We start from the raw sequence: 26,938 nt of genomic DNA, 5'->3' as shown, positions 1-26,938 counted from the left end.
ACACAACAAAGGTTAAAACCAGTAAATAATATTTCATATCAGGAGATTTCTTGTATTAACACGGGGGAAGAACTGTTCCCTTAAAGATTTTCCCTGCACAGCCTTGGTTAACGCCAGAAATTATTAACTCCAGCTCCAGAAATCATTTTGTATCAATATTTATTATTCTATTCTGAAGTTAATGAGTAATAAAAATAGTCTTGTAGTTACTGAAAGATATTTTAATGAGATATGACAGGGCATCTTTTTCATTCTGCAATAAAATATTTGTTACACAGTTCTAAGATCACTTTCTCTTGAGAAGTCCTCACTTTTAAAAAACTCATTACATGCAGTTTAAGAGCTGCTGTGGCTGGAGGAAGACGTAACACAGACAACAATACCATTGAAGTTGCCAGCGAATAGCTAATAGATGAATCACTTCAGAGCTAATGAGTTATTCAAGCCCATACAATGTTTAAAAATTTATGAAAAAGGACTTGCCATTCCTCATAGTTGGCAGAATCATCTGTACATAGCAGCAATTACACTACTTTGCATGTAGGCAAACAAAGTAGTTTGTTATTGCAAATATAAGAGATTTCTGTTGCCTCTTCGATCCTTTCAATGATACAATCTCCTGAAGCTTTTGACTAGGAGGCAAACAATTCCTTCATTAGTTTGCTCTTTTATTTCCAGCACAGGATATTGCCTTTTAATGGATTTTTCCATAGGTTTACTAGAGCTTTTTGGGTCATTAGGAAGTGAGTAACAGCTATTCCTCCTACCCTGGGTAGGTGATATCATCCTCTCACTATACACCTGGTTTTATGGTTGAAAATTGCATTATACGTGGAATAGTTACAAGATTGTGAAATCATAACACGCAGAGCGCGAAGTTACCTCTCAACACATCTTCCTTTGTTCTATCCACCCTCCTGAAATACCTCCAACAGGTCTATGCTGTTTCCACATTGCCATAAAACCCACAAAGCACAAACATACACAGTCCTTAACATTTTTCACATTTTCAAGGAAAATGTCTGTATCTTTAACTCTACTGGATACAAAAGACCTAAATGAGCCATTTTTAGCATATTTCACCTTTTCCCCTTGCACTTTCTCCCTAGAGAGTCAAATACTCCCTGCTTGTATTCTGCTTATGTATCAGGATTGCTTCCTAACTGCTGGAACAGGTCTAAGATCCTAAAGTAGGTGTTTCCTCCCACCTCCATTTTTTTCACTGAAGTAAATGATAGCAAATCCACAAAAGTTGATGGAAGGAAAGATAAATTGCTTCTTGCCAGTCCAACTGTCTTTTGGGCTGCCATTTTGATTCAAAAACTTGAGATTCAAAAATTATTAAACCCTACTCATATAATTTCCCCTGCAAAACCTCAGTCCTCCTTTTTACTGACATGAAGACTTGGCTTTGTAATTTTTTGCACTAGCTCTGACTGAGGCATGAAGGGTGGGTGCTTGCTTGCCATGTACTCTCTCCATAGTCACAAGTGTAACAGAAGATGCGGCCAAGGTAAGAAGCAAATCATGTCCTGGAGATACTCTCCTAAAAAGAGGGCATGGTGCAATGAGAGCCTTGACTTAGGGACCTCAGACAAGCCATGAATTCAGGCAATGCAGACTACGCCTGCCCAGACACACATCTGTGAGCCAAAAGCATGAGGAAATAAAGGAAATGGTGAGATTTATTATTGCTGGGTGCAAATGAACCCTACAGGAAGACATTATGGTGCTGTGTTTGTTAGAAACCACATGGCTAATTCTTTGCTTGAAGAGTTGTGATGATTATTTTCATTTTTCTCAGGTTGGTGGGAAGTGACTACATGGATCTGTTCCACCAAGAATCAGCTGCCAGTTTAATAGAGAAAAAAAGGTTTTTCTCTAGAATTATCTTCCTGGGCAGAACTTCTCTGCTATGAAGACAGTTGCCAGGCACAGCCCTAAAGCAAGCAGGATACATACGTGATGGAGTGATTCCAGAAGACACAGACAGGCTTCGTTCTCTCCTCTGTTTCCAGCATGGCATACTCCACTATGATGGGCTTTTCTACCAGGTTGGGAGGAAGCCCCCCATCACTGTGAACGGCTGTGCTCACGACCGGCGTGTTAATAATAGGGCGATTTGGCAACCTACAGAGGGAGAAAAATTGTGGTGATGTAAATGTTAAAACGCAAAGGTTCTGCAAATAACAGATTTCCAGCTAGTTCCTCTCAGAAAGCAAGGCAGATGCACCATTTAGCCTTCCACACAGCTCTGTTTCCAAAAGCTGCTGGCACTACTGACGTGGTCATTCTCCCACAGTGTGCCAGAGGAGGACAAGTGACAGTACTGTCACAAGTGACTGCAGCACAGCTGACATCTGGTCACTGTAAAAGCAGCTCTGCCTTCCCCTGCACACTCAGAGCGAGTGGAAGAAGGGGTCCAGACAATCCACAAACAGGTTTGAGGTTTACCTCAAGCTCCTTCGGTCAGGATCGTAGTTTTCAGGTAGGAGGTGTCCCAGGGATCGGTATACAATGACCATGGCAACAGTATGACGTGTTGAGTCATCTGGGTGTCTTTTCTTTCTCTTTGCAAAAGCACTCTCAGGGCTTAGAACATCACTGTTCACCTTAGAGGATAATTTTTGATTTGAAGGCTTCATTGTAGGCACTGCTATGGAATTAACAAAATAACAAATATTAAATTCTTTCCACATAGCTTTGGAGCTGCCATTTAAACTGGCAGTTTTGCTTTGCAAAGATATAGAGATGTTGCTATTGTTATAACCCTAGGCTTACGGCACCGAGCATGCTCCTGATGCCATATTTGATATTTTAAACAATAATTTTAGTACATTTCTTGTACAGCTGATAATAAATAACCACTGAACCATGAGCAACCATTTAGTCTAGCTAGAAAATAAAGCATTTCAAAGCTCTAAGATCCATAAGTATATAAATACTCCACGCATGATTTAGGAAGAACATTAAAACACTGTGCAGGCTGTTAAATTGCATGCACCTTGATACATGGCAAAGCTAGTGCTATGAATAGACCAACTGGTGACATGGGATTGTTCCCTGCTAATTCTGTCATATAATGAGCTTTCAGTTTTGGCAGTATCTCTTAAAATTCACATTCCCTTTTTTCTTAGAGGAAAAGATACAAGCCGTACAAGCAGATACTCTTTTTATGAGGGGAAAGTCATAAAGTTGTATTAAGTATTATGTGTTATTTTCACAAGTGTTGCTATTTCCCCATTTGGAGGATATTCAGCCATGGTATGTGTAATAAGTATTGCACTTTGAGTTACCTTCCCTCTCTTCCCTTACCCAAGGTAACTTGTGGTTCCTCTCAGCAATCCCAGGATACTTCAGAGACACTGGGAAACAGGTACTTCTCCACATACCCTCCCTCACCACCCACCTCCCTGCACAGCTCAAGACTTTTTCCTTGCTGTCTAGTTCTGGTAACACAGCTCCGTCCTGGATTTGGATTCTCCCTCTTCCACACCGCCTCCCTCCATCTCTGCAGGGACCAGGGGAAGGTGGCTGTGGGGCTGCAGGCTCAGGGCGGCCATCCCTTCCCACTTCCCGTCCTGGTGGGAACGAAGGCAGAGCCTTTCTCCCGCATTGTGGGGGCCACAACCAGACGGACAGGTACAGCCAGTTATGCAGCCCCCCATGCTCTCCCCGCTGCCGGCAGGCAAAATGCCTCAGAAGTATGCACAGCTGCTCCATCCCTGAATAATGTGCGCTTGTGTCGGCGGCCGCCCCACTCTCACCCTAGTACCACGCTGCTTCCCAAGAATCAATCACGCTCCTTGGGAGCTAGTCAAAATTGCCCTCTGAACAGCAGCAGAAGGGTTTTACCTTTCCTGTCTGAAGGTCTGAACAGGGTATCAGGGAAGACAACAGAGGACTCCAGGTCTTTTGGATATTCTTCTTTAATCTCATGAAACCGGGGTATTCTAGCTCCCGTGAAATTAGACTTGTCAAAGAGGTCGACAGCAATAACTGGGGGAAAAAGAAAGTTTCTCATAAAATTAACTGCGATGCTTTCAAGTATGGTATCGTGACATAATGAACATTATTGGAAGGTTAAAATATCTGCACAACACAGAGAAGACATGTAAACCCCAAAATACAAAGTCAAATGTAATTTCACTCAACCAGTACCATAAAGGACAACTAAAAGCTCACATGCCAGCAGGATGCTACATTTATCAAATGACAAATTTATTTTGCAGTGGAATGGAACTTACAACGCAGCATCTCACACTAGGAAAACACTGCTGCAAACACTGGAATTGCAGGTAAGCAACATGTTCCATTTTCAGGATTCCTTGTTGTAGGGAAGGCCAAATCTGCTGCTTCAGAAATATACTTCTGCATCTGTTAAACTACAAAGTCAGCTAAACAAAGTAAAGAACCTGGATATTACCTGGGACTACTCCTTAGTCCTCCAGTTCTCCTTCCTCTACCCTAGCAGTTTGTCTCTGGCTCACCTCATCAGCTCTGCCTGTTCATTGTCTAAATGCCAAACTATTTAAGGGCAGCTGAGTTGGCTTGAACTTTCCCATTTAAGAGAAGTCATTGAGTGCCAATTTAGATGTTCTAATAAAAGTGAGAAGCTGGAAGTCCTGGGGGTAACCCTACACCGAAAGCTGTGATTCACTGCAAGTTTCTATATGGAGAAATATCCAAGCTAAGATTTGCAAATTCCCATTCCTTTCCTAGTCTCTAAATAACTCCCAGATGAGCATTAGGAAACTCCATTAACACTGCGTTCACCTGGAAAAACTGTTCAAAAGAAAACAGACCCCTTTCCTGCCAGATTTGCCTCATCCCTCTCAAACTCATGCCTTTTTACTCAGGAAGACATGGTAAAACCCCATACATTTAAAAAAAAAGAGGATTTACAACCTGCAAGTAATTCTGGTTTTTGTTTTATTGCAGGTCAGTTTGGTGAAAATACTGAACATACTTTTTGTGAGTGTGAAGATGAAAATATTTTCATTCTGACAGTCCTGAATCACAAGGAAATAGTTCAGGTTTGGCTTATTAAACTGAAATCAAAGTATTTCAGTTTGGCTTAGTTCAACAATAATCCTTCCACCCTGGAACTGTTGCAGGACTTGATTATCTCTGAATCTTGATTATCTGATGCCTTGGCTTTTTATGCCTCTGTGACTGTGGACATGAAAGACTCTCAGAACAAGGTTGGTAGGCAAAGGTAAATTCACTTCTTATACCACTGGGTGTAGTTGGGAAAATAAGCCAAGCTTTTAGGCACATAAGCCCTACTTTAGGTCTGAAATAAAAGCAGCGGCTTGAAAAGCTAAATGTAAGTGCAGGTTGATAAAAATTTAGACCACCTCTGAAAGAAAAAACAGATAGCAATGCTGCTAGGGCGGGACCTTTGAAGGTCACCCAACTCAGAGCAGGATTATCACCAACACCTGACCAGCTCAGACTGTTGGTACCTGGGGAGAAAATGAAATAGTGAAGGTGGGGAAAGAAAATAGGAGAGGGAGGTTGAGCAAGCTGTGGACGCTGTGCTTCGCTTGCACGTGTACAGCAGGGACATCTGTGAAGTACATCACAGTTCTGCAAGTGCTGGAGATGCTATTTGCTTGTCAGAGGAGGTGTGGAAAGTGTCTTTGTACATCTGATATTTCCTTCTCAGTTTACACCAATTCTTGATATTTTGGACCTCAAGGATGTTACTCTGATCACAGTTTTGCAAGGCTGGGAGGGAGTTTGAAGGCTTGGATAGGTGTTTCTGAGAAGATACTCTTCAACAGCAGAATTTCTACAGAAGATCCTTATCTGGATAGGTTCCAGGCTAGAAAGGCCCCACTGACATCCAGAGAGATCTTGACAGGCTGAAGAGGTGGGCCTGTGAAAATCTCAAGCAGTTCAAAAAGGCCAAGTTCAAGGTCCGGCACATGGGATTGTGCAATTCCAAGCACAACTACAGGCTGGGCAGGGAATGAATTGAGAGCAGCCCTGAGAAGGACTCGTGGATGTTGGTGGATAAGAAGCTCAACATAACATGAGTGCATCAGTGTGCACTCATAGCTCAGAAAGCTGACCATGTCCTGGGCTGTATCAAAAGAAGTGTGATCAGCAGGTCAGGGGAGGGGATTCTCCTCTTCTGCTCTATGCTCCTGAGACACCACCTGGAGTATTGTGTCCTGCTCTGGGGTTTCCAGTACAAGAAGGACATGAAGTCATTGGAGCAAGTTCAGAGCAGGGCCAGGAAGATGATGAGAGGGCTGGAGCACCTCTCTGATGAAGACAGGATGAGAGAGTTGGGCTTGTTTAGCCTGGAGCAGAGAAGGCTCCAGGAAGACATTATTGCAGCCTTCCAGTACCTGAAGGGGAACTACAGGAAAGCTGGACAGGGACTGTTTATCAGGACCTGTAGCGATAGGAGAAAGGGTAACAGGTTTAAACTAAAGGAGGGGAGATTTAGATTAGGTATTAGGAAAAAATTCTTCCCTGTGAGGGTGGTGAGGCCCTGGCACAGGTTGCCCAGAGAAGCTGTGGCTGCTCCCTCCCTGGAGGTTTTCAAGGCCATGTTGGATGGGACTTTGGGCAGCCTGGACACTAGTCCAGGTGTCCCTACCATGGCAGAGGGGTTGGAACTAGGTGATATTGAGTACACTTCCAAATCAAAACATTCTGTGAGTCTACAAACATCCAAGCTATTTGATCCATAGGAGGTTGGTTTTTTGTACTGTAGTAACTCTTTACGTGATGGTGGTGTGAATCCTTCAAAAACTACATTCCACTATACTTATAAACTTGGTCCTTCCTACCATCTGTACACTACTATGGCTGCAACAGAATGCCAGCCAGTGCAGTGGCACATCCCAGAGGGAAAACAGATCAGGCATCTTCCAGGAAGAAGCCATGGCAACTGAGAGATATGGATCAAAGCTCAATTGACTTGAAATGAATGGACTGATTAGATTAGAAAAATCCAAGTATGTTGTTTCTCAGTGGGTACTATGAAGACAAATAGCTAGCAACTCTATCCAGCACGTTTTTAAAGCCCTGATACAAAATAGCATTCTTTAACACAGATACTCACTCATGTTTGTGGTGACAATGACAAAAGGTCTCATGTAGGTTTTCTTCATGTTCTGGGCCACGTTGTTGAAATATTCCTCATAGTGCCTGAGCAGGTGAGCGGTGCCACCCTCCGTCCGCTGGATTTGCTCCCAGTGCTCCTTATTGCTGGGGTCTAGTAGAGCGCTACCGACTTTGATAATATTCTGAGAAACAAAGTACAAGCCTAAATTATGAAGCAAACAAAGGGCTGGGTTTGAAGTGAGGGATATTGAAAATGATTGGCATTACTGCCTGAGGTGAGTGCATAATGAAACATTTTAATGCAGGCATGTTCTACCGCGGCCGTATGGAAATATGCACGCTAGTTACCCCGAGGTTTTTCAGTTGCATAAAGAAAATCCCTCCAAACGTTTTATGAGGAAAGCAAAGCCAAAATTGGAGGCTGTAAGAGAACTGCCAACTTTCTTTCCCCTTTATGACAGGAAACCTAGCAAGAAAACGCAGAAATAAAACCTAAACTTGTTTTGTCTTGGAGAGAGCAGAGACAAGGAAAGCAGAGTGCTTGGTACGCACGCTGAAGAACTCTCCCAGAGAAATCAAAATATGATATGTTAAAAGTCAAAAGGAATCTGTAGATAGCAATATTGCCTTCTCTTTTATTTTAATTTTTTTATTTTTTACATTTTTCTTTACTTTGTTGATTCCTGGATAACTTGCAAAACTTGCATGGCAAAGAGAGACAAGAGCAAACATTAACTTGCATACACAAACTTGAAAATACATAAGAAAACTTACATCACATTGTTCCCCCTCATCCCATTTCCCCATTTTTATGCTGCTTAGAAATGGTATTAAAAAGCTGAGGATCTTCTGCCCTTTTACTACAAGAATATGCAAAGGGACCCTCAGGCTGCATGAAAAAAAAGGCCCCAAAACAGAGTGTTAAATGGCTTAAATGGAAAGGTGCTAAGAAGTTTTTTGTCTTGTTGTACATGTGAAATATATTGATGTGTCAAAACCTAATTCTTACGGTTACATTTGCATAAATTATGGTAGGAATTAATCACCTCAAGCTCTAAAATAGCCAAGCCAAATATTTGGGTTTCATTTGGAAGCAGACAGGGAAGATGCTATATTCTCTAAGCATTGTCTGAGGCTGCAGGTGTGTATCTGAGATAAAAGTGACTGCCAGTATGAATACTTTTAACTAGGGTAAGAAGCACTACGTGGTTCCTCAGGAACGCAGAAGACACATGCTGTACTTGGTACCAGAACTCTTTGGTGTTTGTGTATGTTATTTATGGGGTTTTTATTATCTATTTTTCAGGCTTCTACATGAGACTATGAAAAAATATAATTTCCTTCTCCCATTGTGCTCCCTCAGTTTGGGATGTTGCCTCCTTTTTGCATGAGCTTTACTGATTAGTTTTCAAATTCCTGACCTATGCTAAAAATATGCAGGGAGTTCTTGAAAACATCATCTGTATGAGTTTCAGTGCCAAGCACAGAGAACAATAAATTAAAGTGGAGGTTTCCAAAGTTTTGGGCAGGTTTTTTTTGCTTATTTTTCTTATTTATACTTAAAACATACTGAAAACCAAGTTCCTTCTCAAGATCTGAACGGAAGAATTCATTTACTCCACTGCCTGCACAAGTTTGTCAGCACAGTGTCTCCTTAGGAAAGCAAAAACTGCATGTCTTAAAATCAGGTGCACTTAAAATGTTCAACGTTTCAAAAGTTCTCTGCTTTCTGTTGAGTGTACAGCCCAACAAATTGAAGAATTTTCACAGCCACACTTCCTCCAGCTCCCGCCTCCCTAGGGATGAGCTCTCCTGGTGCAGCTTGGCCCTGTAGAGGGTCTTCAAGTTCAACCCGAAGTCTGCCTGACCTGGCCATTCCTCCTGGAGTACTGGGAGCAGTGAGCTGGGTGTAGAACACCTTCAAATTCAGGAAGACCACCTTTAGCCAGCATAGAGGTCAGTCTTGGCTCATGACAGGTTGTTGCAGCATCCCTATGCTGGTGCCTGAGCTCCAGGCTCTACTAGCACGGGTTCAGCAGAATGTTTTAGCTTGGACTTTGTGATGTGCCATGGTTGGGATCTTGGAAATAGTATTGCCAAGTGTGTACAGCAGTGCCTCACAGCACACGTGGCAATGAGTAGAGTTCTATAAGCCTGACATGGTTCATATTTTCAGACCACAGAAAACTCCCAACTTCCTCTACACCTCATATTTTTCCACAGCAGCTATGTGTTTGCCTCAGAAAGACAGTGTGCTACAGCTTGTTCTCCAGACCTGGTCAGGTCTTTGGTAATAACTGGGTCTTTAAAGAATGCTCTGACTAGCAGAAGCCCCTGGAACACATTTTTGTGTTTGCTGCATCACTTAAAATATCAATACAGTATAGAGGGTCTTTCAATGTCCCAACTCTTTAATAAAATGACTCAAGTGGCAGGGGGGTTGGAACTCTATGATCCTTGGGGTACCTTCCAACCCAGACTGTTCTATGATTCTAAGTGCCTCCAAACTGAATTATAAGAAACCTTCAGAGTCAGTTCACTGCACAGTTAAATGAAAATGGACACATTAGGCAGGTTTTCAAAAAAAAAAATTCAGTCCAGTACACAAAGCTATCTTATTCAGGAATAATACATCAACTTGATTATTTTTTCATTTGGGGCATTTCACTTTCGGTTGTTACTATGATGATATTTATGATGTGTGCATACACACATGGATAACCAACTTCCCATCCTAAATTGAGAAGAATGATTCAGTTGTGAAACATATTAAGCAATTACATGATATTCACCCCACTTTAGTCAAAGGCAAATGTAATTACCCATCACTATAAAACTTTTACAGGCTCAGCACAGCATATAGTATCTCTCTTACTTCATTGAATTCCACGTCCCTCGTGGCTGCCAAGTCAAATCCTTGCTGCTGGCTCTCATACTGGAGGACCCTGATCATCATCTGGTAAGCTGTTCTCACATCGTTGCCATACAAGCTGTGTGTGTATTTGGTGGCATTCTGCAGCACTCTCACAATCCGTATGGTTTTATCTCCATCCAGCTTGGTCTCATTGTGGTGTAACTTCTCATTCTGAAACGGAGACAAGAAGGAATCAGAAACCCAATGACATACTTTTTTTTTTCATTCTAGATACATTTTTGGTACAGAACAGTTGTTTGATCATAATAGTGTTTGCCTTGAGGAAGAGAGGACAAGACTGTTCAACAGAAAACGTAACCGAGAGCCAGAAAAGCATGAAGGTCCTGATGAGAAACAAGGGGCTTCAAGGGCTTTTTTTAGTCAAAAGATGAAGTTCAGGGATATCAAACCAGGGACTGAACTGATGATCATTTATAAAATAAAGGGAAAAATGAGAAAACACAGCTTACCATGATTTTTAGATCCATAAATGTGTTGGTGGTGCAATTGAAAAGCTCAGGAGGCAGCCAGCCTTTTTCAATGTTACAATGGCGAACTGCGTTTCCTAAAGGAAACAAAACCTTAATGGTAAATAATGTTCTGAACAGTGCTGGGTAAATCTCCATAGATTTCAAATATCCTAGACTTTCAGACTTCCTACATTTTCAAGTTCTTAAGAGTTACACACATATTTCACTTTCCAAACTGGGATTCCTGTCTGGACAAAATTAGAGAGTACTAATTCTCATGAATTGTTGTCCCCAGGCTTAAAAGAAAAGTCATGCAAGCTTCAAGATCTGCCTAACCACTCTCAGCCTCACTGCCCTAATGTTCTCAAATTAATTCAGCAGCTTATTTATACCAAATATGAAAAAGACTGTGAACTTCCTAAATATTTCTGAAAACATATCCCTACTGAGATTTCTGTGTGACAGCCTATATAGGAAGACCAATGCTGCCTTCGTGTCAAAACATGCCATCACCTTTGCACGCTGCACATGGTAAGCACTTCAGCCAACATATAGAATTGCCTTTTGCCACTTGTGAATAGTCTATCAGCAGCTGATGGTTTAATTTATCCTATTATTTAGTACCATGTGTGATTCCCGGCTCTGGATCCTTCAAAGTGAATTGCAAGTTATCAAATTCAAAATTTACATTGTGCTAGTTAATTTGCACTTAAAGTTTTGCATGTCTCTAAGCCTTTTAATTACTAATACCTAAGTAATAATTATAATTAACTGAACAGTATCTAATAATATTATTTCTCTTCCATGATGAAGTAAATACAATTACGCCTCAGATTCTTAGCCTCAATATTCATTCTCATAAAGCTTACTTTTTTGAATGGTCTGTAAATTCACTTAAAAACCTCTAAGTACCCTTGCCTGCTAGTCCATTTGCTAGAAGACACACTGGGGTCAACCACCAGAACAGCATAGAAAAGTTATTTTAATTCAACTTTACACTGTTTAATAATATAAATATTCTTCACTTAAAAAATGATTGCCTAAAATACGTAGAACAGCAGCATGGTTGACCAGAAATCTTCTGCACACCTAGAGGCAGTGACCTCTCCCAGTAATATTTGCAGAAGTCACAAACCCATTTATAACTCAGTGTGCATGAGAAGTGGACAGCAGAGAGCTACAGAGATTTCATTTCCCACAGAACAGCCTTTGGAAAACATTGTGAAGCCCGTTTTCAAAAATCTGACAGATGTTTTCAGGGACAGGCATGAGAAAGCACGTTGTCATTTGCTTATGGTACAAAACAATGCAGATAATGTGCTAAAATAAGTTTTTCAGCCATCTAAATTATGGGTTAGATTTACTGGACTGAGCAGTCCTGAGGAGATGGAGTTGGGGGGGGTGATGGTAGACAAGAAGTTTAACAGGACTCAGCAATGTGCACTCTTAGCGCAGAAAGCCAACTGTATCCTGGGCTGCATGACCAGCCGTTTGAGGGAGGGGATTCTCCTCCTCCGCTATCTAACACCTGAAGTGCTGCATCCAGCTCTGGGGTCCCCAGTACAAGACAGACATGGAGCTGTTGGAGCAAGTCCAGAGGAGACCTTGAAGATGACCAGAGGGCTGGAGCAGCTCCCCTGTGAAGACAGGTTGAGAAAGCTGTGTTTGTTCAGCCTGGAGAAGAGAAGGCTCTGGGGAGACCTTATTGCAGCCTTCCAGTACCTAAAGGGGCCTATGAGAAAGATGGAGAAGGACTGTTTACAAGGGTATGTAGTGTTAGGACAAGGGGTAATGGGTTTAGGCTGAAGGAGGGGAGATTTAGATTAGACATTAGGAAGAAGTTCTTCCCTGTGAGGGTGGTGAGGCTCTGGCCCAGGTTGCCCAGAGAAGCTGTGGCTGCCCCCTCCCTGGCAGTGTTCAAGGCCAGGCTGGATGGGGCTTTGGGCAGCCTGATCTAGTGGAGGGTGTCCCTGCCCATGGCAGGGGGGTTGGATCTGGGTGATCTCTGAGACCCTTTCCAACCCAAACCAGTCTGTGATTCTATGAAAAGCTGTTGGGTAGAAAAATGTGAGTTCTGCTGTAAATCTCAGCTTTGCGAGCCTGCAGTGCTAGTAAAGCCATCATCACACAATTATTTTCCTCATTTTATCTTTCTCCAGTATTGCTAAAGAACATGTACAAATCATTAGAAACAGAAAGTTACACGTGTAAGAAATGCTTAATAAACAGAACAAAGAAAATGGACTGTTTTTTTAAAAAATAGATACAGAATTCTCTTCTTTATATGTGTTGATCTGCCATGCTTTTGCATTTCTCTACTGCTACTGTTCCAAATGTATTTTAACAGTTCTTGAATTTCAGCTAGTGCAACTTTTCTGCTCGTGATATGCCTGAGCTATGCTGCAATCTCTAGACCAAATGCCATTCCTTATGTACACAACTTTTTGCTCTTTTTTTTTCTTCCCCTCAAATGGGACGTAGATAAAGTAGTTAATGTTTTACCCAGGGAACTTACCCACTGATCCCTTAGGACATGGCACAGCAGCTGGTTGGCCAAACTTGGTCTGTGGCCACCAAATACCAGCCTCGAAAGCTTTGGGACAGCCATTATAAATTACTGAAAGTAGAAAAAGAAATGATGCAATTTTTTCTGACAAGATAAAAAATCACAACAAGGAGACATTTCAACCTGGCTAAAGGACCTTCCTGTAATTCCCAAGCCCCATCAGGATACCTGCCCTCTGCAGCACCTTCCAAGCTGTAATCTATCAGCTGTTCCTTATCCATCAGTGTGGGCAGACAGGCACAGGCAGAGGAGAGCTCAAGATGATTATGGGGCTCTGGATTTTGGCTCTGCCTATCTCTCTCTGCTCCTTTATTGTGGGAAAATGTTTCTCCTTCATTTCACCCACACACTGGGGAGAGGTGGCTGCTGCTGTAGCAGCTTTGTGCTGATCACAGGAGGAGGGTGGGTGAGAGGCAAGGCAGGATGGGGAAGAAAGGCAGAGGGCACTAGGCACACGGCAGAGCCTCTGTGGGCAGAAGGAGCGAGGGCTTTCTCCTGCCTCTTCAGCTGCAGGGCAGCATAGGATGATGTGCTGGCAAATGAACTCAGGTTTCAAGCAAAACTAGGATTAGTGTTTTGCTTTCCCTACAAAGCCAGCTATGCTTTCATTTGAGGAAAATTAAAGAAATTTGAGATTTTTTTCTTTTCCTTCTGCCCCCGTGAGGCACACTGGCACAGACTTAGAAGGAGGGGTAAAATAGAAGGCTTAAAGCTCCTGCAGCTCCCATTGCCCCTGATGGAGCCACCCCTTCGGGCTCATATGCACCCCAGGACGCAGCTGCATGCCCACTGCTGCATGTCTCTATTTCCCTGCTGCCAGAGGCTCTGATCTTGCAGCTACAGCCTGGCTGATCAGCAGTGCTCACTGGACAGAAGGTACCTTCACAACCCTTCACAGTAACTTCAGCAAAGGGGTTGTCGCAGCGGTTGCACTGCCGCCCTATGACGCCAGGCTTGCAAGGGCACTGTCCCGTCTCCATGTCACAGGCCCGTGTGTGGGAGCCAGATGGGAAGCAGTCGCAGGGGTAGCAGGTGTCACTGCTCTGAGGCCTGTAGTAATTTGCCTAGAAAAAGTAAAATGACAGGTGTGAGGTACTTGACTTAGATTCTGTGTTACTTGCATTTCTGAAATCCTGCTCCAGCAGTGTGTGCATCACAAAAGGGCTAATTTTGCCAAGCGTGGGATAATAATGGTATTACTATTAACTGCAAATGCAACAGCTATAGGGAGTGTGCTGTGTTAGCCCTGGTGATGCAGAGAGGCAGAGCTGAGTGCTGAGTGGATGGCTGGGCTGTCTCGTGCCATGGAGACCCCTGGTTCGGTTCACCATCTGCAGCGGGGGCAGAGGCACCCCTCATGTACTGGCTGCCAGCGCCCAGCAAACGCATTCTTGAAGGATTTGCATTTTTGCTCTGCTTTGCAATTCTACTCTTGCATGGACGTGAACGAGCCAGAGAGGAAGCTTCTTGCACTGTCCACTCGTTTCATGCACGGGGAGGAGAGCAACCAATGATCACGTATTCAAACTGCATCTGGAAAGGCTTTTGATCCCAGGCGTTCCGCGACTGCACAAGAGCGTGGTGCTGGCACCCCACTGCCTCTATTTAACGCAACAGTTGCTGCGCGCCCTGCTGGCATTTAGAAAAGAAGTATGGGGCCAGATTCAGTGCCGCTGGTTTGCACAGGCACAGCTCCTCTGATGTCATTCAAGCCTATTGTAAAACCCACTGTGAAAAGTCCTTTGTAAAACCGTCAGCGGGGAGGCGCCTCCCCTCCTGCATCCCCCCCCCCGTCTGTCCATGGCAAATTCCTCTTAAACTCCACAGAGCTGGCACTGAAGGAAATGTTCAGCCTCCCATATTATTTACCTCCCTCCAGCTGCTAGGCCTTTTGCTGGCCCACTGCAGAGGGGAGAGCTTCACTCAGCTGTTTCATGGCTATTACTCACTTGTGATACACAAAACACCACCGGCACTCCTCTGCACCCAGGTCTGATCTCCCGCCCGATAAAGCAGGCTGCACTTCAGAGAGATCAGGGCCAGGCTTTCATCCTCTCAGTTTTGCTTTCCAAACACAAATAAGATAAGAGCTGCACAGTATGATTTTGTGAAGGGTGGTGCCAGCAAAATGTTTTAGGTAAAGATTAACTATACCGTGTGCATATATATATGATACAAAGCATAACCATACATCCTTATGTCTCAGATGCTCCCTTTTTGTAGTTATTAGTGATATAGTTATTTTCTAAGCTGCAGAAACGTTGACTTAAGACAGGTTTCTCTTGCTTACCTTGCAGTGGCATTCTCCATTGGTCTTATTGCAATCAGAATCAAACCCTTTGCTAGTCTGGCAATTACATGGACCACAGATGGGATTTCCCCACCAGCCCCGGGGACAAGGCAGGTCAATCCTGTAAAAGAAAATCACAATGAATGAATGTTCTTCTAAGCTTCCTCTTAAGAACTGGGAAAAAAGAGGTTTGGGTCCAATCTACACTCCACTCCATCAGCTTACAGACTGTAATGTATATCTCACTGCACCAGCTGAGTTCAAGACATATAAATATATATATATACTCTAGTAAAAAAAAAAAAAAGTATAAAGAATACCAGTGCTACAAAACCCTGGTGGTAATGATCCTACAAATGTTTTCAAGACCAGCTCTGCTTTATAGGGAGCAAACATGTATACGAGCAAATAAAGTGCTCTCTCCTCTGGGAGAGGGCGATGGGGCTCATGCTGCCTAGTGGAAACGGTTCCAGTCCCACCAGCCCCAGCGCCAGCCCCATGCTGGGAAAAGTGGTGTTCAAGGCAGGCTGGAGAGCCCATGTCCTGCTTTACCTACACCCACAAACAGCTTCAGGGTACAGCTCCCCCAGACTTTATATCCCACCTCCCATCCCTATGGGTTCCTGTCCCACCCCTGCCGTGGGCAGCCATGCTTATTCAACCTGCAGGCACACCAGCTCAGGTGCATAGCTGGCTGCAAGCTCAACCTATGAAGAAAAGACACTACTTTCAGCCAAGCTGGCTTTCTCAGGCAGCTCACCACAGGGTCTGAAAAGCCCAGGCTTGCCATAAGGGATGGGGAGGAGAACACATGTGGTTAGGGACATGGAAGAGGGAAAGGTGACAGCTTTTATACAGATTTTTTATTCAGAAGCAGCACAGCTAGTCAGTGTTTGTGCATCAACCCAAAAGCTGCCCCTGCTGAGGAATAACCCTTGGTTTTGATGGTTCTTTTTCTGCTGGGTGAGCTTCTGAGCCGGTTTGTCCCACAGATGCCCCAACACTAGTGCTGGCAAGCAGAGCTCTGGGAAAGGGCCAGGGCAGCGACCAGGGTCTCTGCGAGCTGGAAGCCCTTGTCAAACAATAGCCTGAAGGACGACACTGCTGCATCTGTGATCAGCGTAATGCACAAGGAATCCCCTCCCTGCTGCTCATTTTGGGAAAGAAAAGCTGTGTGCTGTCTGTTTCAAAGACCATGCAGAATTTCGCTTAGGGTAATTGCCAGGTTTGCACTTCTCTGCTTTGTAAGAGGAAAAACCACAATGCTGCACTTGACATGATGTCAGTAGATAATGACACGGGACAACGTCTCTGCGTCACTAATCCAGAGGAATGAGAGGTGAGGAATGAGAGATGAACCTGGCAACAGCACGGCCAGCATTTGCATGCTCACACACCGAAAGGCGGAGGAAGAAGCTTGTGGTTTTCAAAGGGAAGGAAACATCACATGAGCTATTTCTAAATGGGCAGACAAATGCACTTCATTTGCACATCATGAATGGCCCATATTACAGTAAATCAAAGTGCGGGCTCTGGGATAAGGCTGGTTGCTGAATGCTTCAGTGAGACCAGGAAGCTGGTGACGAGGGAATCGGCACGTTTCTCCCACACAGTGACAGGACATAGGCCTCTCAGACTGTCCAGAAGGGATGGCTTTTTGCCAGCCCAGGGACTGGACCCAAACTGCAAAGCCATTTTATCTGCCCACTGGCCACCTAACTGAGTACATTGCTCTGGGTGTCTGCTGAGGGAACTGGAGGAGAGACACAGAGCAAACTCAGGCCACCACAAGGTACTGGTCAGATGCAGTGCTGTCTAACACCTCACCTGACCTGCTCCTGAAGAAAAGCGGCTACTCTATATATGGAAGTTTCCTGGGTCTCTGGGAAGAGAGGTCAGGAATGCCAAAGGGCATGAAGCCTGCAAATACCATCTACTAATGAGCACACAAATTGTTACAGGGAAGCTAACCAAAGCAGAAAAGGAAGTGAAAGGACTGCTGCCTTAGAGGACTGCTGGAAGGATCAAGAAACAAAGAACAACAATAATTCTCTTACTTGCTCTCGCAGTACTGTCCGTAGTAACTTTGTCCACATTCGCAGGTGTAGCCGTGGGATGAGCTCGGTTTGTGCACGCACGTGGAGACATGCTCACAGGGGTTCAAGTTACATACATCAACACAGTCTCTCCCAAAGTACCCTGGGGAGACAAGGCCATAAAATTACAGCAACCGTTGTAATTTACGATTTGCATGTCTCCAAAAGACCATCTATTTTAAGCTTAAACACTAATAACACATCTTCAATAATCAGTAGATTCCCCCTCAGATACCATCAGACAGAAGCTACTCTTTTCCCTCTCAGCAAAAAAGACACTGGGCTGCTCTTTTCAACAGCCTGTTAACAGGCTTGAGGCACCTTGGTGCCCTTGGTTCTCAGTTTTATATTCAGGGCATGTGTTAGAAATAGTTTTGTATTCTCTCCTTGCATGTATGGGAGGTGACTGTGCTGGGTGCTGACAGCATGTGCCGGCTACATGCACCAAAACAGAGCAAACATTCAAAGTATCTCGATTAGGATGCAGGGCGTGAGACTGAAATTCAGCAGCAGAAAAGGCTGGGAAATAAAAAGAGAAAAAGAAAACAGACAGAAAAGAAAAGGGGAGGTGCAGGGAGAGAGCCCTGTGGACCAGAGACCGTCTTTCTGTTTGGTTGATACGTTGCCTAGAAGAAATGATCCTTATTCTGTGATTGCAGTTTCAAGGGTCCTACAGCAAGACTGAGAAAAATAAGACTAGATCAGAAGAAGAAGAATCAGGAGAGGAGTATTTTGCAAGCATTCTGCTGCTGCTCTTCTGATGAGCTCATGAAGATGTGATCCAGCTCCTGCATGAGTGCATGGGATGGTCAGTGGGCTACCTGGGTCACAGATGCAGGAGTAGCTGTCCCAGTCATCACTGCAGTAGCTGTGCTGAGGACAAGGGTTGGAATCACAGGGGTTATCCACTTCGCAACCCTCCTTCACGTTGATCTTGGTAGCTTGTTTCATGTTGAGTGTAGCTGTATTTGTAGATGTCTCTCCCATTCTTACTCCCTGGTGACAAAAGACAATTATATTTAAATTAGTCTTTGCTCAGAATGCAGCACTATGTGTTTCACTACTTCCATTAACCCATGGGGCTACCTTTTAAAGAAAGATCACCTGATAAACCAAACCCAGACTTTTTTCAAATGTTGTTCCCCCAGGAGACCCGATTTGTACCTGGGAAAGTGGGTGGACTTCAATACTTTGTTTCTTAGATATTTTGGGGATGGAAGGAAAAGAAAACCCTACATTTTCTCATGGGCATTTTCTTAAAAGTTTGAAGTTTGTTGTTACACTTTTCATTTCATACCTGCATACAGCCATAAAATCCCTGCTGAACAGAGACTTGGTCTCCAGAGACACCTCCCACAACGATGCTTTTCATTTTCAGTCCAGGTAGTTGATTTCCAATTTGCACAGTGCTCTGTTGAGGAAGAAGATAGTCAGTAAGAAGCACTATCATCCTCTATGACACAGACAGCTTATTTTCTGCCTGATGGAGTCAAGCAGTAGCTGACAGTAACTGCAGAAAAAAATATTAAAGCAGTGAGGAGTTAGACACCTGGTTTTGGCTTTTCACAGACTTGTTCATAAGATATCTTATCATTAGGCTTAATAAATGAGTCTAACTTCATTAGGCACAAATCACTGCAGAATATGGCTCACAGAATAAGCTTCTGTCAAACCTTTATTCTACTATCTTCTAAAAAAAACATTTCTGTAATGCTCAGAGGCAAAGTTATGATTCTGCCTCACCTGGTACATCCCATAGTCCAAGGACATGACAGCAAGGTACTTGATGTCTTTACCATCTTTAGCACTCTTCAGTTCTATTAACAAATGATGCCATTCCCCATCACTGACTCGTGACTGGCTCATCTTCAAACTAGCAACCTGGCTCAGGCCACTGTACACGTCAAACTGCACGTAGCTGTTCAGTATCTGTTGGGAAAAAAAGGTATATTTTTGCTAGATATTTGTATTTGATGTGGAAGGGAGCAGAGGGCAAGATAATAACACTTCCTAAGGCAGCCCAAAAGGGAAAAAACGTCCAAACAGCAAAGATGGGAACAGTTTCAAGACTCCTTGTATCACTCAGAACATTCAGATTCTAATTTACCTCAGTGACAACATCCTCCCCAAAACAATCAAGAGACACATTTTTTGCATCTATACTAATGCATACTACTACTTCTATTAAAAATAAAATAAAATAATCTTAAACCATCAAATCTGGTCATTTGTCAAAGGCTGAACAAAATAATTTGCATTTAGCTGGGTGGACAAAGCTACGTAGATTGGTGTAGCTGCATCCTCTGATGGGGGAAAATTCTTTAATTCTTTTCTAACCAAAGGCAGCCACAGTATTACCTGAATATTGATCTTGGAAGCAGTCCCAGCATTGGCTTGCATCAGCATCCCATTGACTTTCCGTGTTCTGAACATCAGCCCAATGTACCACGGCACAGAGATGGTGATGTCCAGGTCACTCCAGATGATAATGCTTTCACCACTGAAGCGCTGAGGAGAAGGCATGGCTGTAAAGCAAAAGACAGGAGACAAACAGTTGATATGCTTCAGGAATAGTGCTATGTCATGGTGATGGTGCAGGGTAGCTAGTGATTCTTCCACTGAGCTATTTTTAATCTGTTATGGATTAAGAGCTGGTCTAGGGGAGCTCCTACTAAGCAGCCAATAATACTGCAAATTCATAACCCACCCCTGTCGTGGGGTAGGCACCTTGTCTTGGTGTCTGCACTCAAAGGCAGCACTTCCACACTGCTGTGGCATTACCCAGGTGAGAGACATTCCTAGAAAGGTGAGCTCAGGATCTCTACTGATACAGTTTTGCTGATGAGTGGGTGGACAGAGCAGGAAGTATGAGGGCAACACTTGCTGCAGATGTTTTCAACATAACCTTGATTACCTGCTTCTAATTAACAGATTAAACACAGAGGAAAAGGCTGGGAGGCAACAGGAAATATTAATTATAAATACTCCAGGGCCAGATTACTTAGCTGTCTCAGCTATACAGCCTTTTCACAGGGAGAAACCTTGTGTGGAACTGCCCAAATCACCTGCCTTAAATATATCAGGGTGACAGATGAAGAGTTGTCCTGCTCTCTAACCTGGCATGAACGCAGCTCCTACAGGGAAGACACTGATGACAGCCTTCAAGGGAAAGCCTTTTGCTGATGGAAAACAAGGGAACACCCACCCTTTGGACTTTTAAAGTAGTTACCTCAAGTAACAAGACCTACAGTACCATGGACTAGTTGATCCCACTAATTAGAAGCACAAATTAAGGTGTGGGAGTTCCATGCTATTTTCAGCACCCCATATGGCACCTCCACCATATGTGGCACCTTTTAGCAGGATCTGCAGTCAGCTCCTGCCTGATGCCCTCGCTCAGGAGCATGCTGGTGAAGTTTATGGCAGCTTTTTGCAAGTGGAAGCAGGCCCTAGAGACCTGGTAAACACATCACAGACTGGCACCCAGTGTTGTATCTTGTCAAGCACTGAACCCATGCGGATGGTCAGAGAGATGACAGGGCTTAGCAGTCTCCTTCCCCTTCTGCTCCACACTACCATATGTGCTGACTCTTCTGGATTTTTGTGGTAGGAGAGATCATTTATATATAAACTCATATGCATTACTGAAAAATGGCAAGTCCTTAGAAAAAGCTAGAGGGATGACATCATTGCAGAAGATGGAGTCAGGTTGACATAAAGGTGCATTTTTATATAGGGAAAACCCCCAAAACTCAAATTCTGATATATTTGCTGCCTTGCCAGTCTCTATAAAGGGAAAGGTTGGTGAGGGGAGCACAAGGGTCAGAAGGGAGTGCTGTTTCCAACCCTTCAGCTCCCTATTTGTGAGAAACAAGGTGTCTGTGACAAGCGGACTGTCACTAGCCAAGTCAGAGATGTAACTTGACTTGCCTTTCTCTAAGATGTGGTTACCCACCCAGTCCACCCTCAGGAAAGTGCAGGCAGCCCCCCTCCCTCCTGCTCCAGGCTGTGGTCTCCCCTTTGCAGCCATGGTCCTCCACGAATGCTAGCAGGGGCATATGGTGGAACTACTAATGCTTAGTCTGCTTTTGAAACCCAGGCAGCAATTTAAAATGGCTCGCCACCATACATGGCCACCATAGACATAGATGTCCCCAGCTTGTGTAAAACTTGAATCCAGTGCTGGAGGTCTGGCTGGCTGGGCCAGGGCATGATTCATCAGCCTGTACTGCACCACATCAGTGCAAAAGAAACCGTGACACCAGTGATTGTTTCCTCCTGCTCCACACATGCAAAAGCCAGCTCGCTCCTTTCTCTTCTGCCCTGCCAACCTTCATCAATTCCCAACTTCTCTGTCTGTGGTTTTCTAGACTGTTTCTGAGAGTTTTAAGTCCATCTGCCTCCAGAGAGCAGAGCTTCCCGCTTGCTGGCAGCTAGGAATGCTGTTTGCAAGCGTTTCAGCTTGGCTTCTGGGAGAACTGGACTGGCATGGCAATTACCCACCTTCTTCCTTTTCTCACCGGTGGTGATTTTCGGTGCTTGCAAATACCATTCCCTTCCCACACCTCCTCCCCACTCCCCTCCCTTCCCTGGGGCCAGGGTGCACCTTCCCCTGCTAGTAAAACAGAAATCCTCATCCATCAGCCCCCTCTGACCTCCCTCCTCCCCCGAGCCCTTCACCATGCTTGGGACCAAGATCTCCATGGAGGGGCTGGTCACCACACACCGATGGAGTCACTGGCCAATTTCCGCGCTGCTGGTTCCCTTTTTTAGGGTTTTTTCATCATACCCATGTCCCCAGATGGGACCTGACCACTGCTGTCACCACAGAGGCTGAGTGTATATGCTCCCAGGGACAGCATCTCCTTGCCATCGGTGATGCAGTGATGCAAACGAATTGTTTTCTCAAGGTTTTTCACTTTGAAGATCTGCCTATGTATCTACATCAAGTTTTAAGAGTCTCCTACATTTAAAAAGTCATCAGAAAGACATGAGGGCTATTCACTGTGCAGACAGAGGTTCTGGGGAAACACACAGCCAACACCTAGGATGTCTCCTGTAGTTTGGCTGTAGGACATGTGACAGCTTATGTTTTAGTGCAAGCCTGTGGCGTCCAGACCAAGGCCAGCACAATGACACTAGTCAGCCAACAGCGAGTCAGGCACAGCTGCTACATCTTCTTCACACCACTTTGGTACCTCAATTTTGAGAAGAACTAAACTACAATAAAAGTGAAACTCATTTTCCCCTAATTTTATCTCCCTTCTATATGTCAGCAGAGGGAGATGAGAGCTGCTAGAAGCTGAGTCAGCAGGTGCTTGTAGGGTGAAGGTAAAACACCCCATCCTCACTAGTGCAGACCAGACCCCAGAGTCTCTGAAGAGTGGGCACTGGAAAAAACTGAATTCTTAACATGCCAAAGCCATTGCTGTCTGTGAACCTGAAGCAGGTCCAACACTGCCAAAGGGATTGAAAAAACACATCAGCCAATTGCTCCTCCACAAGAATGCAAAGATTCTAGCTAAGGCTCTTCAAAAAATAGCTTCCTAATAATAGCTAATACTGTTAGGGTCATATCTGAGCACTCAAATGAGCAACCTGAAAGCCAGGAGGATTGTGTATCAGTGATTCCTCCTGACTTTAACTTCGGGCTCTCAAAATCTTTGGTTGCATTTCCGAAGAAAAATAATTTCTTTCTTGGCTTGTGATTTTTTCCTTAGGGACATTTTGTCCCACAAATCTCATCAAAGCAGTGAGCAACCAGCTGCCCTTCACACTATTAAAGACCCACACAAATTGAGGTGTCAGCAAGAACACAGACTTGCTGAATGACAAAGGGGACATGCAGGAATGCACAGCACTGGAGGGAGAGGGTATCACTGGGTGGGGAACAGTGATACTGTGTCCTTATCTGTATTGAACTTAAAATGAGTTTCCATTGAGGAGCACAGGGCAGTTCTGAGGTGATCTTCTAACTCCCAAACTTCACGTTTTGGTCTTTTGTTTGGGATAAGAAAACGATGAAAAAACCCCATAGATTTCATTGAATTTTGAAATTACACTCCAAAACTAAAATAAGACAGAGAGAAGGATAGTCTTGCATTACTCCCCATTTACTCCAGTACAGGTCACACCAGAATTGGGCTCTGGCACTCTCAGGAGACATCAGCATGGGTTTGTACCACAGAGACCAGCGTATCATGAAGAAAACACCAGAACTTTAGTGCCAAATACACTTGACATGGGACACATGGAAAAATCAGATCTTCATGCAAATCTGGAGAGCTCAAAATTCTTGAGGAGCTGATACAGAAAACAGACACCTCACTAGGAGCAGTAATAGCAGCTCTGGGCTCTGTGTGAGGTGGAACACAGGAATAAGCCTCCATCATTCCCCTCCCTCACCTCTCATCCTGAAGACCCTTATTTCCAAACCAGAAACTTAACTATGAGTCCTCTCTTCCTAACCTGCTGCTTCTCAGGCAAAGAGGGGGGCAGTTGCCACCACCTAGACCTGGTCCAGGCTGAGGTATACTGTGCTAAAGTGGTTTGCAAATCACAGTGGTGTGTGCATCTCAACTTGCAGACCTGCTATTCCAGGATTCATGTCCTGCTGAAAGTAATCAAGAACGTCTGATTAAGGGTAGATACATCCAAAGAACAAAATCCTTGATCACACTGCAGGCTATTATGGCCTTTATGGCCTAAGTGTCACAGGGGGATAATGGAAATGAAGACCCACCATATCTGCATTAGAGGTTAGAATTTGGCCTTCTGTTTCTAGGGAAGCCACGCATAGTTTAAGCATCTTTCCTGATGTTCCAGATTTGGACAGAGTTAATTTTCTTTCTAGCAGCTGGTATAGAGCTGTGGTTTTGATTTAGAATGAGAATAATGTCAATTTATGATCCATTGAAATACTGATGCTTTTAGTTGTTGTTAGGTAGTTTTAGTGTCTACACTAAGTCAAGGACTTTCCAGCTTCTCACACCTTGCTGTATAAGAGCACATCCAGGACAGCTGGCCCAGGCTGGCCCAAGGGATATTCCTTAACATCTAACTTTGTGCTCCAGATAAAACTGGGGAAGCTATCCGGGAGGTGGGATCGCTGCTTAGAAATGGACTGGGCATTGAGTTGTTTAGGGGTTTTTTTAAACTTCTGTTGTGGTGATCAATTGCATTTGGTTTTTATTATTTATGTTACCACTACTACTACTACTTACCACTACTATTCTCCTTCTCTTCCTTTGTTGTCCTATTAAACTACCTTTATCTGAATCCACGAGTTGGGTTTCTTTCATTGTCCTCCCCATCCCCCTGGGGGAGGTGGGGTGAGCGAGTGGGTGCGTGGCATTTATTTGCCAGCTGGGACTAAACCACAAGACCTGGAAACCTCCAGGAAGCCTCCAAATGAGTAACCCTTTAGACATGGAGGTGCCACCTGACAGCAAGCAGCGTGCTGCTGCACTGAGCCCACAGGACCTCTCACGCAGACGACTCCTCACTTCCTTGGGAAGAAACTAACTGCAAGTTCTTCATGCCCTATAAAACACACCTGCTGCTCCTTCCTCATCCTTCATTAATGAGGTTTTACACATTTAGGCATGTTGTGTTCAAAGAAAAACCCAGTAAAACTGAAAGTGCTTGCACTCAGCAGAGACTGCCTTCTTGCCAAGAAAGCGGTGATTAAAACTCCACATTCATCCCTAGTTTGAGTCAAAGCCCAATAAAGTCAGCGGGAATCTTTCCAGTGATTTAAAGGGGCTTAGGATAAGGCATTTTTACTATAAACAAATTACTAAATACTGCCAAGTTCTGTGGAACCACTTTGCTTATATAAGTAAATCAATGAAAGCTGCTGTTACTCACGACAGCGTGTCAACAATCATATTAACTGTACAGAATCACAGGCTGGTTTGGATTGGAAAGGGTCTCAGAGATCACCCAGATCCAACCCCCTGCCATGGGCAGGGACACCCTCCACTAGACCAGGCTGCCCAAAGCCCCATCCAACATGGCCTTGAACACTGCCAGGGAGGGAGCAGCCACAGCTTCTCTGGGCAGCCTGTGGGAAGGCCTCACTGCCCTCACAGGGAATGATCTCTTTCTAATATATAATCTAAATCTCCCCTCTGTCAGTTTAAACCCATCACCCCTTGTCCTAACGCTACATGCCCTTGTAAACAGTCCTTGTCCATCTTTCCCATAGGCCCCTTTAGGTACTGGAAGGCTGCAATAAGGTGTCTCTGGAGCCTTCTCTTCTCCAGACTGAAGAAGCCCAACTCACCCAGCCTGTCTTCATTGGAGAAGTGCTCTCTGATCTTCTTTGAGGCCTCCTCTGGACTTGGTCCATGTCTTTCTTGTACTGAGGACCCCAGAGCTGGATGCAGTACTCCAGGTGGGGTCTCAGGAGAGTGGAGCAGAGAGGGAAAACCACTTCCCTCAACCTGCTGGTCATGCTTCTTTTGATGCAGCCCAGGACACAGTTGGCTTTCTGGGCTGCAAATGCACATTGTCAGGTCATGCTGAACTTCTCATCCACCAACATACCCAAGTCCTTCTCCTCAGGGCTGCTCTCAATCCATCCTCTGCCCAGCCTACAGCTGTACTTGGGATTGCCAAGACCTATGTGCAGGACCTTGCATTATGCCTTGCTAAACTTTATGGGATTTACATGGGCCCACCTCTCAGGCCTGTCAAGATCTCTCTGGATGGCATCCTTTCCCTCTAGCATGTTGACTCCACCACGCAGCTTGCTGTCACTGGCAAACATGGTGAGGGTGCACTCAATCATACTCTCAATGTCACCGACAAAGATGTTAAACAGTGCTGGTCCCAGTACCAACCCCTGAGGAACATCAGTCATTACTGGTTTCCACTTGGACATTGAGCTCCTGACTGCAACTCTTTAGTGTGACTGTCCAGCTAATTCCTTATGCATCAAGTGGTTCATCCATGTCTCTTCAATTTAGAGACAAGGATGTCATATAGGACAATGTCGAATGCTTTGCACAAGTCCAGGTAGATGGCATCAGTCAATCTTCCCTTATCCACTAACTCTGTAACTGCATCACCAAAGGCCACCAAATGTGGCAGGCATGATTTGGTGTTAGTGAAGCCATGTCGGCTGCCATCAGTCACCTCCTTATTTTCCATGTGCCTGAGCACAGTTTCTGGGAGGATCTGCTCCATGATCTTGCCAGGAACAGAGGCGAGACAGACTGGTTTGTAGTTCCCCTGGTACTCCTTTTTTCCCTTTTTTTAAAAATGGGGGTTATGTTTCCCCTCTTCCAGACAGTGGGAAATTCACCAGGGTGCCGTGACTTCTCAAATACGATGGAGAGTGGTTTAGCCACTTCAGCTGCTAGTTCCCTTAGGACCCGTTGATGCATCTCATAAGGTGCCATGGACTTGGGCAACTTCAGGATCCTTAGATGGACTTGAACCTGATCTTCTCCTACAAGTGGTCTGTTCTTCATCCTCCCAGTCCCTGACTTTGCCTTCTGAGACTTGAGC

General features: G+C 44.4%; 1 protein-coding gene across 1 annotated transcript in view; it reads right to left on the bottom strand.

Annotated features, from left to right (window-relative positions):
- Positions 1–26,938, bottom strand: part of CELSR1 (cadherin EGF LAG seven-pass G-type receptor 1) — a gene marked incomplete at its 5' end in the record, with an annotated part of 173,883 nt that overhangs the window by 21,487 nt on the left and 125,458 nt on the right. Inside the window, 14 exons of the mRNA XM_084274584.1 lie at positions 1,963–2,130; positions 2,455–2,656; positions 3,856–3,999; positions 7,085–7,268; positions 9,962–10,171; positions 10,471–10,565; positions 12,986–13,087; positions 13,917–14,100; positions 15,327–15,447; positions 17,384–17,525; positions 18,244–18,418; positions 18,720–18,833; positions 19,166–19,351; positions 19,781–19,947. Of these exons, the coding sequence (XP_084130710.1) occupies positions 1,963–2,130; positions 2,455–2,656; positions 3,856–3,999; positions 7,085–7,268; positions 9,962–10,171; positions 10,471–10,565; positions 12,986–13,087; positions 13,917–14,100; positions 15,327–15,447; positions 17,384–17,525; positions 18,244–18,418; positions 18,720–18,833; positions 19,166–19,351; positions 19,781–19,947 (2,194 nt within the window). The remainder of the gene's footprint in view (positions 1–1,962; positions 2,131–2,454; positions 2,657–3,855; positions 4,000–7,084; positions 7,269–9,961; positions 10,172–10,470; positions 10,566–12,985; positions 13,088–13,916; positions 14,101–15,326; positions 15,448–17,383; positions 17,526–18,243; positions 18,419–18,719; positions 18,834–19,165; positions 19,352–19,780; positions 19,948–26,938) is intronic.

This window comes from Gallinula chloropus (genome assembly GCF_964237585.1).
Source record: "Gallinula chloropus genome assembly, chromosome: 1".
Lineage (NCBI taxonomy): Eukaryota > Metazoa > Chordata > Aves > Gruiformes > Rallidae > Gallinula > Gallinula chloropus.
This window is presented reverse-complemented; position numbering and strand designations above follow the sequence as displayed.